Raw genomic sequence first — 15,415 nt, forward strand, 5'->3', positions numbered from 1 at the left:
GTTAATCCTCTGATTAGGAATAAGATACACTGAACACCATATGGAGCAGCAGTACTCAAAGTATGTGCTTGCTAATGCTTTGGATGCTAACCTTTCCTCAGGGGAGGGGAATGCAGCTGCACTGCAGAGTGGATGCTTTAGACTGGTCCAAAACAAGGTGGTTGAAGATAAACCTATTGCTAAACCTCGCCTGTCTCAACTGGCTATATCTCATTGCTGAAGCCAACTTGCTCTTGCAGCGTGTGGAAGAAGAATCTTAGGACTGTTTACAGTTAGATGTGGACTGAAGCAAGGCAGCTTAGAAATAAGTTGGCCACCTTTTTGGGCAAACAAAGGCAGAGATAAGGAGGGATCCCTGTGTTCAAGAGGCAGTTTCTCAGCTGCTGCCCCTGGGTCCTGTGGCAGAGAAAGAGGTTAGACTATCATGCATTGTTGCTGCCCGGTGGAAGATTTGGCAGTCTCCAGCAACATTACAAGCATGTTCACAGTGGGAGTAGACCCAGGCTAGCATTGAGAATTGATGTGAAATGGGTTTGCTCTGAAAAGCATGTTATAAAAGTACTGTAGGCAATGCAAGGTATTGGTGTATAACAAGCTCCTCAAAACTGAATCCCTCTCCATGCTGGTCAGGAAGTTGCTAGAACCCAGCCAAGAGGAAGTACATTCAGATATGGTTGTCCTAGAACCTAGTGCTAGAACAGAACCGTATACTATTCTGAAAACCTCTTTGAAATTCCCTTGATATGTGCCCAAATGATCCTTTGCAACCAGAGCTTTTTTGGGGGAGGGGGACAAGGAATATGGACTAGGGAAATGGGTATCTCAGTTCAGCCGAGTAGTGATGAGTAGGTGTTGAGCAGTTTCCATGGATGCTCCTGTGGAGGAAAGTGTCAGCTGAAGCCAGCCTAAGTCTGCTCCTGGAATGATGCAGGCCTGTGCAGACACCTAAAGCTGCCATGTTCATGACAGGCCACTGTTTGAAAAACTGGATTGGGAATGGGGAGGAAATTAGCCCTTGATTCCCGTATGCCATTTTCTAACCCATGCTACGTTACTCCCCTGCATTCATTCTGATCAGTGGGGTGAATGTGACTGTCCTAACTCACAGGATTTACTTCCAGAGACCTTTCCACGGTGGAGAGCAGTCTTGGGCAGCTGAAACCAGTTTGAGGGATTGTGACTGTGCACAGAACCACGCTCTCTGGTGACACTAAAAGAGTTAGAAAAAGACAATGCCACTGCTGTCTCGGAGAGGGAGTGGGTCAGCATCTGGGATAATTAGCCCACCCTAAAATCCTGCTGTGGCTTCCTGCCTCCTTCCCTTTACACAGGCTTTAAGATCGCCAGTAATCTAGCCAGGCGTGGCCTTCCTCGTCCCTCCAGGCTCCCCAATTCTAAAAGAGAGCCTATCTTTGGTGTCTTCTGCTATTATCCCCTCACCCTGCCTCTTTGCTCCTCCGAACATCATCTTTTGGCTGTTTGACCATCAGAGGAAAGTCTGCCACTATCTGAACCCTTGTGACGGGCTCCCTCTCTTCTCAGTTGCTTGATCCTCTTTGTTCATTCTCAACTCCCTCCCACTGCTGCCAAGTTAGTGTGCCTCTGCGTGCTGCTCACTATTAGCTTGTCTGCGTTCTGCAGTTCCCTCGCTAAGTGCTCAATGTCTATCTGACTGGGGACCCCCCTCCCTATTACTGTAAATATCTTTTCCCACAGATGGGCTCTAGGGAGCTGAGCGCTAACAAGGGAGTGGTGAGGGAAGCCTTGGGGCCCAGCAAAATGCTGCTAGGCATGCCGAGAAAAGAAGCAGCCATGGGATAGGGAGGGAATTTTTCCCAGTACAGCTTGGCCTTCAAAAATGCCCTGTTTTGCCTGCCCATCTTTAATGTGATGTGCTGTGATTCCCGGGAGTAAAAATCTACTGGGACACATTAGCACCATTACCACCGGCCAGGTGTGGGTAGAAAACAGCTTGCTCTGGGAGCACTAGCAGTGCTGTAGGCCAGCAAGCAATGCAGCTGAGCAACACACACTTTTATTCTGCTCCTTTCAACTTTGCAGTGAAAAGGGAAAATTGAATCGTGAGGCAAGGGTGAGGGCAGTTGTCCTCTTTGTAAATGCCCCATGCACTAACTTCACAGGTCAGTCTGTGCATTGTAAGGAAACAATGCTGTCCAGTGGGAAATGCCTTTTGATTAGCATATCCAGCTCATCTAACCCAGTGCTGGGTTGTTCCCTAGAAAAGGCGATTTTTGTCCCTGTCTGTGTTTATAAATGACTCCAGCAGTGGTGCTTCCCTCAGGAGACTATTTCACAGTCTAATAAAGCTCACTGTTACGAAGTGTTTCTCTGCTACTCGGCCTCAATTTTACCTTGCTCAGTTTCATCCCCTTACTCCTAGTTGCACCTCCACAGCCATGATTAGGAGATCTGAGGGTTGCATTTTACTTGATTGTGATCATTCTCTCAAATCCACACTCCCTCCAAGGCACTAATTTTAAAAGAATCAATGTAGGTTAAAATGCAAAAGCAATTGAGAAGCTTTCTCAAGTAGGCGCAATCAAAATTGTGCACAGCTGCTCTGTTAATAGGAAAGAAGGCCAAAGCTTAGCCCAGCATGGGCTAATCTTTTGTCCCTAGCATGGGTGTGTAGTATAAGGTGAGGAAGGCTTTACAGGGCTTGGTACTTAGGTCCTCTGTACAGTACGAGCGCTGTACCATTATAGGAATTCCAGTAATACTGTATCTGCAAAGTGCTCCTGGTTTGGGGGCAGCTATACTGGCAAAGCTGCACTTCGTACCAGTATGTCAGCAACACCTAGCTTTTATGTAGGTCTTTTCATCAGTAGATCTCAAAGCACCTTACAAAGGCGATCACTATCTTCCCCATTTCAGTCCTGAGGAGCGAAATAAACTACACCAAGAAAAGTGCAGTTTTACCAGTACAGTATAGCTGTGTCTACACTCAAGACTTCTGCTGGCACAGCTGTGTCACTTAGGAATCACACCTCTTCCCACTCCTGACCAACCATGCTATGGTGTCAGAAGCCTGTAGTGTAAACAGGCAGCAGAGAGACCACCCTGTCAAAGGTGAGAAAGGGCAGTGAAGTTAGAGGCAAGACCCACAGGACAAGGAAGAGCGTGGTGAGACATGCTCGCTGGAGGTGGGTTACTGACCATTTTAGAGAAGACTAATAATTAGAGCCTTTCACTTTTAGGTTGCCAATTTGAATCTTTCCCATGTATCCCCAGTGAACAGAAGCTGTTACTGGTTGTGGATGGTTTGGAGACTTTGTGTGAAGTGAGATGGGCGGCTGAGGCATTTCAACACAATCATCATAATTGACTCCCTTCTCAGCAGACTGAGCAGACAGGATATGGACTGAACAGGCTGTGAAGACTAAACTAAGCCAGAGGCTGTCCCTCCAGAGCAAGGTTGAGCTGTACTGGGAATCCAGCCTTGCTGCTGCCCATTCAGTGGGTAAATACTGGATTTCATTCTCTTTGTTATGAGCACTAAGCAACAAAACATTACATTAAAGATTAAAAGCCACTGGCATCACAAGGAGCATCTTAATCTCACACCTATTCCCTGAAGTAAACTGAATAGGTCATCCTAAGGATGACTGAGCAAACCAGATCGAGGTGGATTTGCATAATGAAAAGGTTTGCATTTTCATGCTGAATTTATTCATCCAATGCAATAGAATAAAATGACCTCAGTCAGGCTAGTATAGGGGAGTATGTTGATTTAGTTTGATCTTGAGTGTTGGTTTCCCCCCATGAAAACATGTTCTTTGAAAACCTGTTTTGTTGCCATTCCACCTGGTGGTGTGGCTTCCTTAAGTGAAGAACATCCTAGAACATCCCTGACAGGTGTTTGTCCAACTGTTCTTTAAAACCTCCAGTGATGGGATTCCGCAACCTCCCTTAAAGCCTATTCCAGAACTTACTCTACCCTTGTAGTTAGAAAGTTTTTCCTAATATCTAACCTAAATCTTTACTTCCTGTCACAAACTGTTTTGTGTGGTGCTACTGTGCGCTACTGAACTGCTCCTGGTTGTAGTTCAGTGCAGGGTGAGACAATTCCTTTGTGTAGGTCAGTAAACACATTTTTCTGGTGCCTCACAAAAGCAGGATAAGTGTTGCTTATTGTATTGTGTGATGTTTGGGAGTAAGAGAACCAAAGGTTATTTGAGTTGAAATGTAGAATCATAGAATCGTAGGACTGGAAGGGATCTTGAGAGGTCAGTCTAGTCCAGTCCCCTGCTTTCATCCTACTTAGATCATTTCCAGGTTATGAACAATTAAACATGCTTCAAGGGTCACAAGTTAGTTGAGGCCTAAAATTTAGATTTTTATTTAAAAAAATGCTACAAAAACTAAGATCAGTTAAAGGATTCCCATCATTTGTGATACAATTATATTTTGTTTAGTTGTAAACGTTCCCCTGCGTTGATTGCAATCCAAAATTCGTAGCATTGCTAGCACATGATCCAGAAAAGTAAAGTAACTAATCTTATTTTCATTGCCCAAGTGGAGAGGAATATAAAAATCAAGAACTGGCATTAATGATAAGTAACCTTGATATTTTAATTTTATTTCCAGTGTTGTGTAAGGCATTGACACACACAAACTTTAACCCCAAAGTATCCCCTTTTGGTTTTTTAAGACACTCAATCTAATACTCAGAACCTGAGTTACGTTACACAATACAATGAGCTCTATGCACAAGATCTGAATTGCATAAAGGTATGTTTTAAAAACATGCAGTTTCCATGCAAACTGAAGTGGATCTAGCCATATTCTTGCAATAGTAAATTCCAGCAGACTGGAGTGTGGAACCTCTAATCCTAATTCTTTCAGTCTTATTCCCTGGAGAAATGAGGAAGGCTCTTAAACTACTAGAAAGCTAGATCAGTGGTTTTTCTAGGTCCCCTGGAGGAAATGTTTGGTTTTTATTTCTGCTAATAGGACACGTACACAATACAGAATTGACATTGTAAATAGTAGCCAGTTAGACAGTGAAGATGATACCATGGAAAAATGAAACCTTCAAATGCCATTCCAAACAACTATAATTGGCTTGTCTGCATAGCAAAACAGAACATTTGGTTTCTACAAGGAAAAATTATGGTATCTGTACCAGTATGTTGACTACTGTACCCAAAGCATGAGTCATTTGCATGTCAAATTTTTATTTGAAGATTTAAAAGCCCTGGGTGCTGGGGATAGCTCTGAAAATATGTTTTCACCAAAAGTGTGTCCACTTCTTTGGAAAATGCAAAGTTGAAAGCTGGATACAATTTACCAAATAGTTTTTAATAAATAATCCCCAGTATGTTTTAGGTAGCGATAAACTTTCATCTTAAATCAATTATTAATTTCATGTTTAAAAGACTCATTTGGTAGGTGTATAAAACGGAACATCTGAAATACTTGGGTGGATTGAAGCTTAACTTGATAATATGTACAGGATGTTAACAAATACATGCCAGTAGTTGTACTTGTGCACTATTTGCATATTGTCTTTTGTGGGCCTGAGACGGTTTTCTGGAATTAAACTGTGCACCATATTAAACCATATATTCAGACTCTGCTTAAATGCAGCCTCCTTTGAGCATTGCGTAGCACTGTTGGTACCATGATAATAGGGGCAAGAAATTAAAATTAGGGCTGTCAAGTGATTAAAAAAAATTAATCGTGCGATTAAACAATAATAGAATATCATTTATTTAAATATTTTTTGATTTCTACATTTTCAAATGTATTGATTTCAATTATAACACAATATAAAGTGTACGGTGCCCACTTTATTACAAATATTTGCCCTGTAGAAAACACAAATTGTATTTTTCAGTTCACCTAATACAGGTACTGTAGTGCAATTTCTTTATCATGAAAGTTGAACTTACAAATGTAGAATTATGTACAAAAAATAACTGCACTCAAAAATAAAATAATGTAAGACTTTAGAATCTACAAGTCCACTCAGTCCTATTTCTTCAGCCAATGGCTCAAGACAAACAAGTTTGTTTACATTTGCAGGAGATAATGCTGCCCACTTCTTGTTCACAACGTCACCTGAAAGTGAGAATAGATGTTCTCATGGCACTGTTGTAGCCGGCATCACAAAATATTTACATGTCAGATGCACTAAAGATTCATATGTCCGTTCATGCTTCAACCACCATTCCATAGGACATGCGGCCATGCCGATGATGGCTTCTGCTCTATAACACTCCAAAGCAGCATGGACCAACGCATGTTCATTTTCATCATCTGAGTCAGATGCCACCAGCAGAAGTTTGATTTTCTTTTTTGGTGGTTGGGGTTCCGTAGTTTCTGCATCGTAATGTTGCTCTTTTAAGACTTCTGAAAGCATGCTCCACATGTCATCCCTCTCAGATTTTGGAAGGCACTTCAGATTTTTAAACCTTGGGTCGAGTGCCATCACATCTTTAAAAATTTCACATTGCTACCTTCTTTGCATTTTGTCAAATCTGCAGTGAAAGTATTCTTAAAATGAACAACATGTGGCTGAGTCATCATCCAAGACTAATATAACATGAAATATATGGCAGAATGCGGGTGAAATAGTGTTGGAGACAGTTCTTCCCCAAGGAGTTCAGTCACAAATGTAATTAACAGATTATTTCTTTAACGAGCATCATCAGTATGGAATGGTGGTCGACGCATGAAGGGGCATATAAATATTTAGCATATCTGGCATGTAAATACCTTGCAATGCCGGCTACAAAAGGCTCATGCAAACACCTGTTCTCACTTTCAGGTGACATAAATAAGAAGTGGGCAGTATTATCTCCCGTAAATGTAAACAAACTTGTTTGTCTTAGCGATTGGCTGAACGAGAAGTAGGACTGAGTGGACTGGTAGGCTCTAAAGTTTTGCATTGTTTTGTTTTTGAGTGCAGTTATGTAATAAAAAATCTACATTTGTAAGTTGCACTTTCATGATAGAGATGGCATTTGTATAAGGTGAATTGAAAAATACTGTTTTTATCATTTTTACAGTGCAAATATTTGTAATACAAAGTGAGCAGTGTACACTTTGTATTCTGTGTTGAAATAGATATATTTGAAAATGTTGAAATATATTGATTTTTTTAATTGTTGTTCTATTGTTTAACAGTGCGATTAATTTTTTTAATGACTTAATTTTTTTGAGTTAATCGCATGAGTTAACTGCAATTAATCGACAGCCCTAATTAAAATAGAATATCCTGTCCAACTATGACAATGGCTTCTTATGCTGGAAAGGGCTGGCAGAGTGAAGTACCCCTGGCATGTATTGCCCTTGCCGCTTCATGCCATAAACACATGATTGTCTAGCTGTGTCTGAAATTTAAATGCATCAGATACCACTGCTCTTTTATATTAAAGTTTAGTTGGCCTAGGAAGATGATCTGTGCATTGCTGTCTGTGTGCCAACTCTAATTAACTAAAGCTCTGTGGCTCAGATGCTATTGAAATCTCTATGAAGAAACAGATTATGCTTAATCCAGTTGGACAAAGAATGAATAGTACATGAATTAATGGAAAACTCAGAGTATCAGGCTGCACGTTGTTAGTGATCTATTCCTCCTTCCCTCACTTAACTCCCATCCCCCGGCATAACTGTACAACCCCAGTTTTATTTCCTGTTCCTCCCATTTAATTGTCCTCAGACCCTCCTTAGTTACTTAATCAGAAGTAACTTGTGGCAGTGCCTCAAAGCTCTAGTCATGGACCAGAACCTCATTGTGTGAGGAGTACTAACACACAACAAAAAAGACAGCTCCCCCCCCATCCCCCCCCACAGAGCTTACAATCGAAATAGTGACCCAATAAAGTTACCACTGTCTGAGCTATGCCATTGTTTAGGCCCAGAGCTGTTCCTTTTGAAGGTGAAACCATTTTCTTTGTGCATTAAGGGCCTAAATTATCAAAATCTACTAGTTATTTTAGGTGCCCGACTTGATACTCCAAGGGCGGATGCTAGGCACTGTCTGAAAATCAGGCCTCCCTAAGATGTCTGAAGTTAGTCATGCAAAATCACTGGTCACTTAAATTTAGGCCTTAGAATTCATAGAATCATAAAGTAAACATCAAAGGGCATTTGAGGGAAAGGAACTTTTTTTGGCTGTATCCAACTGCTATATCTATTCTGTACATAAATTGTGTATGTAAAATGCTCAGTTAACCATAGAACATCAGAGACCATGAGCAGACAAAATAGGTGGGTGTCTAAATGCAAAGTCCGCTGCATCTGGAAATGGATATGAAGAATGTCCTATGTTTTAGGAATGGTCATGTTTTAAGAAAGGAGAACTGTGAAGGTCTTTACATCTAAACCATATAACCAGCCAATATTTTACTGTCCTCTCTGTATAGGAAGTTTTTTGTTCCACATCCATAAATATGGAATTTGACCACCCTACACAGCAACAATTGTCTACAACTACAGTGTCCTTCCAGCTATGTTTCATGCAGGATCCTCTGTGTTTTGATAGAGCTGGTGACTGATTCTTCCCCACTTTATTTATAATCAGAGGGGAAAACAAGCCCAAAGAAAAATGGAACAATTGATTTGGGACAACTTTTCCTGACCTATTTTATATTGTGTTTGAAATGGACTTTCTTCTTTACTGTTACAAGCATTGTTACAAGAATTGCCTGCTTATATACAAGTAGTTCTTGCCATGGTCTGGCTGAGGTAGCACGGGAAACCATGTCCTGTGACACTGTCAAGAATAATCTCTCGCTCGCTCTCTTTAATAGTAACTTCCCTATTTTAATGCTTGTGAAAGGTGCTGGGATGAAAGTCCTGGAGACGGAAGCCTTTATCCACAAAATGTACGTTATGGCCATTAGCTTCCTCCCCCTTGGTTTTCCCCTTCACCAATATGCTTTAGTCCTTCTCTGAATGGGTCCATAGGTGAAAGAGGAGTTTGGTTACTGTTCTTGGTCTCTTGAAGACTGTTCACAATGGTGAGCGCTGATAGGTGTGGTTTTGTGTTTGTGTGTGTTTTGCAGTGTGGCCACCTACGTGTTGAAAACTTGACTAGAAGCTCCCATTCTTTCCCTGTTGGCATCAGAATGTGGTAACTTCCGGCAACCTAATGGTGTAGAGCTCCCTATTTCTTACTAACTCACTGAGTCATCTAGTTCCCCTGCAACTCTTTCTTTTTTTTTTTTTAAACTAACAGGATGTTAGTGTAATAACTTCATCCCTTTTCATTTTAAGGTAAGATTATACAGAGTTGGTTTCATTAATTAGGATTATCTTCATGCTGGATTTAATAAATAAATAGCAAAGTTTAGTATTAATGTAACTGACAGGACTGAGCCATGTGATAGGCTCATTTTATGAACACATCTGCTAACGTACACTTAAGTCCTGATTTGCAATACTCCTGCTATTCTACTTCCATGCCTTCCCCGATCAGAGATTCCCAGTGAAGTCACATTGCAGGACAGTTTTAGGAGTTGGACTAATGTGTTATCCCACCCTCAGAGAAGTTTGCACTAACACAGTATTTTACGTTTCCAATCATGCCGTCTTCACGAAGAACAGAATATTGCTCTTACTAGACTCGTTTGTAATCTTTGGGGAGAGAAACTAGCCTTTAGTACGATCGACTATGCTCTAACTTTTTTTTCTTAAATTTTAACTTCTGAATAGAATTGAGAATAACTACAGTTCTCAAAGGTGGTGAATAAATTTACTGTGGTATAAACTGAGAGCCTGGCTCTAACACATTCAAGCCATACGTTTTTTGGTTTGTTTATAAAAAAAAAAAAAAAAAAACCCGCTCAAAACTACTTGTATCTGTATTTTATTACGATTCACTCTGTTTAAACATGTTTAGTACAACTTTTGAAATAGTTGCAAATCATAGGCCTATACATCCTTAGGCCTCTGGAGAACTTCAAATGGGGAATTGGGAATACAAAAAAGGACACACATCTAACTGGTTAGAAGCACAAAGTAGTAAGAGTACTGCTACTTGGATAAAGCAAACTTCTTTAAATTTTTAATGAGAAATTTGTCAGGATGAATAGCAGAAATACATCTTTTAGACAATTTATTGAAATAGGAAGCAAAGATATTAGATAAATTTAGAGAAATGTTTTAGATAAATGTTTGCATGAAGATAATTCCAACTGAGAATGTGTAAAAGGCTCAGGTTATGCTGCATTGTCTTTAAGTATTTACTCAGTGGGCCTCATTCTCCTTACACTGGTTTAACATCGGCACAGTTCCACTAACTGCAATGGAGTTACTCCAGTTTGACATTCATTTAAGTGAGGAGAGCTGGGTTCATTACGTAAGAAGAGAGACAATGCAGCAACAATAGGATGGGAGAAGCCAGCAGCACAGGCTGGCCACTGGCAGTGCTTCATGCTAAACAAATCCAATATAAATCCAGTCCTGTAGAAGTTATTTTGGGTGGGTGTTCAGAGAAAGTGATTGCTTGATCCAGTTTTCTTAATCAAATTACCATGGTTTGGAAGCCCAAGAGTGTTTTAATATTTTAGTAGCTGACTAAACCTTATAATGATAGGACATTGCTTCACTGTTCAGAGTTGGCTACGAAGAATCCCTGTTGATGTCTTAAATACTTAAGTTTAATTCCTGTGCCAGTATTGTATAGCAATATACCAAAATGGCCTCTTACTATACAACACATCTTGACATCAGATTCTAAGCCGCCTTCTGTGCTGCACGTAAGAATAGCTTCTTTAGTGTGGATGAAAGCATGACTATGGTAGACTAGAAGCTGTGTTTGAGAGGAGTAAGAAAAGGAGGTGCCAGCGTGACATGTAACCTAAACTTGTTCAGGCAGGTACTTCCCCTGGCTTTGGCATCGAGCTAGACTTTGAGGTGGGAATAGTCTGAGCTCCGAGTTGTCTGTTCAGCGCATACACTGCCAGCTGTGCTGAATTGCTTGGGAGGGTTTAAGATACATATTGCTAACTATAAGGACTGACGTAAGACACTCACTTGGCTGAGGACTTGCCTGTATACATCTGCCAACTAATACTGATAGCACTGATATTGTATATCTCTGTGCTTGGATTCTGTGACTTGAGAGGTTATGAATAAACTGATTAGAGGGGCAAACAGTGGGTGGGCTTACTCTTGTTTGAGACAATCCACTGGGTGGGAGGACAGAGTATAACCTTCTATGAGATGATCTCTTTAAAAACAAAACTTAGTTTAAAGTTGAGTTTTACTGTTCATTGTGATCTTTTTGGCTTTGTGTGGAGTGAGTGGAGGACAGCTGATGAGTTTTTTAAATTTTACAAAGACCTAAAGAGTTTCTCCATACCAAGAAATGAACACAATATATCTTCAGTAAAATTGAGAGACTGCTCATGTAAATAGCTTGTGGCCTATTGACTAAAAATTAGTACATAGTGCTAAGGGTACGGGAGAAATTAGGTGTGCATGCAGGCAACATTTTCTGACTAGAGTCAAACGCATTTGAGCCTAATTCTAATCATGCTTCAGTTCCACCCTTGTGGGATTCCATTGACTTCAGTGGAGTTACTGTGGTATGAGATCAGAATCAGGTCCATTATAAAAGACGGTGGGATCAAGGATGTAAAATGGGCATAATATAGTTGACAAGCAGTGGTTTGTCTTGGTTGAAAACAACCTGGAGAAATGCATATGCTTCTAGTGTTGACTTGCTGAACATCATAGTGGTGAGATTGCTGCTGTAGCTGAGAGCCAGTATTGCTGTTTAAAAGTCAAAGGAAAAGTGTGTGGATACCACCTGGAGACGTGGCTATGCCAAAAAATGTGTCTGGAATGCATAGGGTAGGAGACGGTGGGGATGGGACACTGGGCAGAAGAGGAAGGTCTGACTCAAATGACTCTCAAGATATCTGGGCAAGCATAGTAGAGGTTGTGACAGAAGTGTCAAACCATCAAGGCATATTGAAATTCACCCCAGCTTGTGATGAGGGAAAGAAAAGGATCATGAGTACATAATGCAAACACTCACCATTACCACCTCCACTTGTTGAACGTGTGGTATGGTTGTTTTTTCAGGTGCAGTGTGTATAATAGCTATATGTAAATGGCACAAAGCTTAAAATACTTGTTTCTGGCCTCTTATTCTGTATGCAGGCAGATGGCCTCTGGGAGAAAGTAGCTGTAAGTTGGCAGAAGAGGTAAAACTTGACTGTGTGGGCTTTTTAGTAAATTTAATTCCCTGCCTTAGTGTTCAGCAAAGAAAGCTAAAGGACAGATGCCAGAGACATATTTTATCTTAGAAAGGAAACATACCCAAAAGAAGCTGATATTGTGCCAGAGCATGTGATGAAGAGAGTATGTAGACAGAAAAATCCAGGACCAGATGGGAGCCAACTCAGGATTCTGAAGGAAGCAGAAATTGGGGGCATACCTGATGGATTGGAGAGTAGAAGGAAAGCATATGTTTTAGGCACGTCCACGGAACTAACGTCCATTAAAACAGAAGGATGATCAACATGGACTCCCAAAAGGAAGAATGTGGCTAGTAAATCCAGTGGAGCTTTTCAAGGATGTAACCAAGAGTGACCTGGTGAAACTATGGATCTAGTAAGTGCCGCAGAACTATTTGAGTAGATAACTAATTGGCCATTGTAGACCAATCATAATTCCATGTGGAAGCATTTTTGAGAAAGGGATAGCCAAGGCTTGGGGAGTGATTTTCATTAGTGATCTGGAAGAAGGAAACATGCAGTGAGATGACAATTGGCTGAGGATAAAAAAGATTGGTGCTGCCCTTTCTTTTGAAGAGCAAAAGACATTCAGAAGAATGTTGTCTTTGTTAGGCAAGTGGCCTGGACAATACACTGCAGAGAATGTAAGCTGATAGCAAAAGACCAAAATAATAAAAATAGAATATCCATTCTGTATACAGCACAACAGTGAGTAGGCAGAGGAGCTGGGGTTAATTTTTAATGCAATTCAAAACTTTTATATGTTGAATAAAACATCAGAGTTCAGGAGGGCTTAGGTGAGCAGCTGTAGGTTAGAGGAAGTGACTTCATGCAGTTCCTTCAACAGCACTTGAGAATGTATTGGGGATAGTCTGTATAGATCTGGTTACCCAGGCAGCAGAGGGGAATTTTAGAATTCGTAGGATAACCAAAATGAAAGATTCAGGGATTTGAGTCCTAAATTATTTCAAAGATTTAGAAACTAGGTCTGTGTTCTTTAAGAAAGAAGTTAGAGGGGATTGGGGAGGAGTATGAATCTAAAGAATGTAAGAATGGATAGCTCACTTCAATGTTCGGAAGATTCAAGATCAGAAAGGGTCTGGCTACTAAAGAGGGGAATGTCTATACACAAAAAATCACACATTTGTAAATGGTGCATCTTTACACTGTTAATAACTAGTACAAACTTGCATTCTCCAAAGACTTGTTTGTAAGTATCACTGCTTCTTCTAAGGTGAGAAGAGAGATGTGCATTGGCTAATAGGTTTTCTTTTATCCACACATTTTTGGTGTTCCTATTGCACATATGAAACTTTGTCTCCAGATGGGGTTTTGCCTAAGGGCTTTAAGTTTGGTTCATTACCTTCAGAAAATACCTATTTTTAGAAATGGAGTGTCTGGAAATAAATGGTCTTTCACCAAGGTTTCAAATTATAACAAGACTTTGTATGTTGAACAATTTAAAAAAAAAAAAAAAAAAAAAGATAAATCCCAGAGGCCTGATTCTGCAGTGGTTTGACAAAAAGCCTAAATGGAGCCGCAGGTTAAAATGGCCCCGTATGCTGGCACATCTTACTGAAACCACATATTTCAGAAGCCTGGGAAGATAATGATGATGGTGTTGACAGCAGTATGCCCCATTCCTGTATGGAATTGGAATACAGTGTGTGAATCCTGGCCCTGAGATTAGTCATACCACTGAAATAGATACTAAGCAGCAGATGAAATTCATCCCTTTCATATGGAGACTGTATAAAGTTCCAATAAGCATAAATCAATGTCTTTCTCCAGCACACCCAGACTTGGTGACATATTTTCAAGGTACTTTTCTCCTTTTGGGTTTTTTAATTCCCTTAGGAAGATCGGTTATACAAACCCAGTTCTGAGTAGGTCCCACACATTTTTGCAACTAGCATTAAGAGCACAATATGATTGGCTTTTAACATACAGGCCCTGACTGTGGGAAATATTGTACGCAAACAGAAGACGCACATTTTTATGTATATAAAATGGGTACATGTCGTTAATTGTTCAAGTATTGTGGCTACAGAACTTGCTCCATAGAAGACAGAAGTTTCTTCATTTTCAGAGAGCCTTCGAGGGTCATCTTTGCCTCTGTACTGACAGTAATAGTACATTTCTGTGAAGGTGGCTGTGTATTCCAGAGAGACTCTGAATTTTCCTGATTGGGTTGTTTTACCAGCTTTTAGGAGATTGCTGTAGAGTTCAGTTAAGTTCATTGACTTTTATATTTTCAAATAGGAGACAACTTTTAGCTCTTCCTTGGGTATTTTTTGTCCTAATTATTAGCTTCTAAGCAAACAAAGGCAAATAAAGAGTAAGGGAAGCATTTACTTTACTGAAAATACATAAATTTACTTTCCAAGTTACTTAACTCTAGAAACTTCAGATATACACAGAATGGGATTTTACACATGTTGGACAGAAATAAGCGAATCAAGCCACGACCAGAAAGATTCCAGAACTGCAAAGATGTGTTTGATCTGATTCTAACTTGCGAAGAAAGAGTCTATGATCAAGTAGTAGAAGGTAAGGACCTTGGATGGTTAAACTAAGTTTACTTCAATTACCCTTTTAGTCCCTCTCAAATTGGAAATATCTGTATCCAACCCTTATCTGGCGTCAACTGGAAGATGCATCTGGGAAAAGACTAGCAGTCCCTTATGTGGGGTCAGATGTATCGCCAAGGTGATGTCTAGCTGGGAAAATGCCACCTATATCTGTAAAAGATGTTAGTGGGTTGTGCAGGTGCCATCAAAGCAGATAAGGGGTTGGTGGGATTGGAGGAGCTATCCTGAAGGTCAAGTATATTTACAGACTAAGATTCCAAATGCTTCTGAGGTCGGAAACCCAGCAGGCTGAATGTGGTGCATCCTGCCTTTATGGAGCAGGTGTCACCTTGCAGGAGAGAGATGCAAGACAACCCTCCTACCTACTTCCCTGAAAGCAGAAGTTGCCATTTGCAAATGAGTCCATACAAAAGTCTAGGTGTGTCACTTGCCCCATCTCTACTACAGTTCAGACCACATTAAGAGGCTCTGGCATAACTATGGCGAACATAGGTTCAGTGTGTCCACACAGCAGTGTCTCACCAGCTAGGTTGGCCTGTCCACATCTCCATAATACATAACTGTCTGGGTCTGTTGGTTCTAGGAGAGCTGCCTACATTTTTTTCC

The 15,415-nt window shown here is 40.5% G+C and overlaps 1 protein-coding gene across 1 annotated transcript in view; it reads left to right on the top strand.

The window, feature by feature from the left end:
* The window catches only part of SSU72 (SSU72 homolog, RNA polymerase II CTD phosphatase), a 57,707-nt gene that overhangs the window by 36,140 nt on the left and 6,152 nt on the right, over positions 1-15,415 (top strand). Inside the window, exon 3 of the mRNA XM_044996390.1 lies at positions 14,629-14,768. Coding sequence (XP_044852325.1) covers positions 14,629-14,768 — 140 coding nt within the window. The remainder of the gene's footprint in view (positions 1-14,628; positions 14,769-15,415) is intronic.

The sequence above is a fragment of the Mauremys mutica genome, chromosome 21 (assembly GCF_020497125.1).
Source record: "Mauremys mutica isolate MM-2020 ecotype Southern chromosome 21, ASM2049712v1, whole genome shotgun sequence".
Classification (NCBI taxonomy): Eukaryota; Metazoa; Chordata; order Testudines; family Geoemydidae; genus Mauremys; species Mauremys mutica.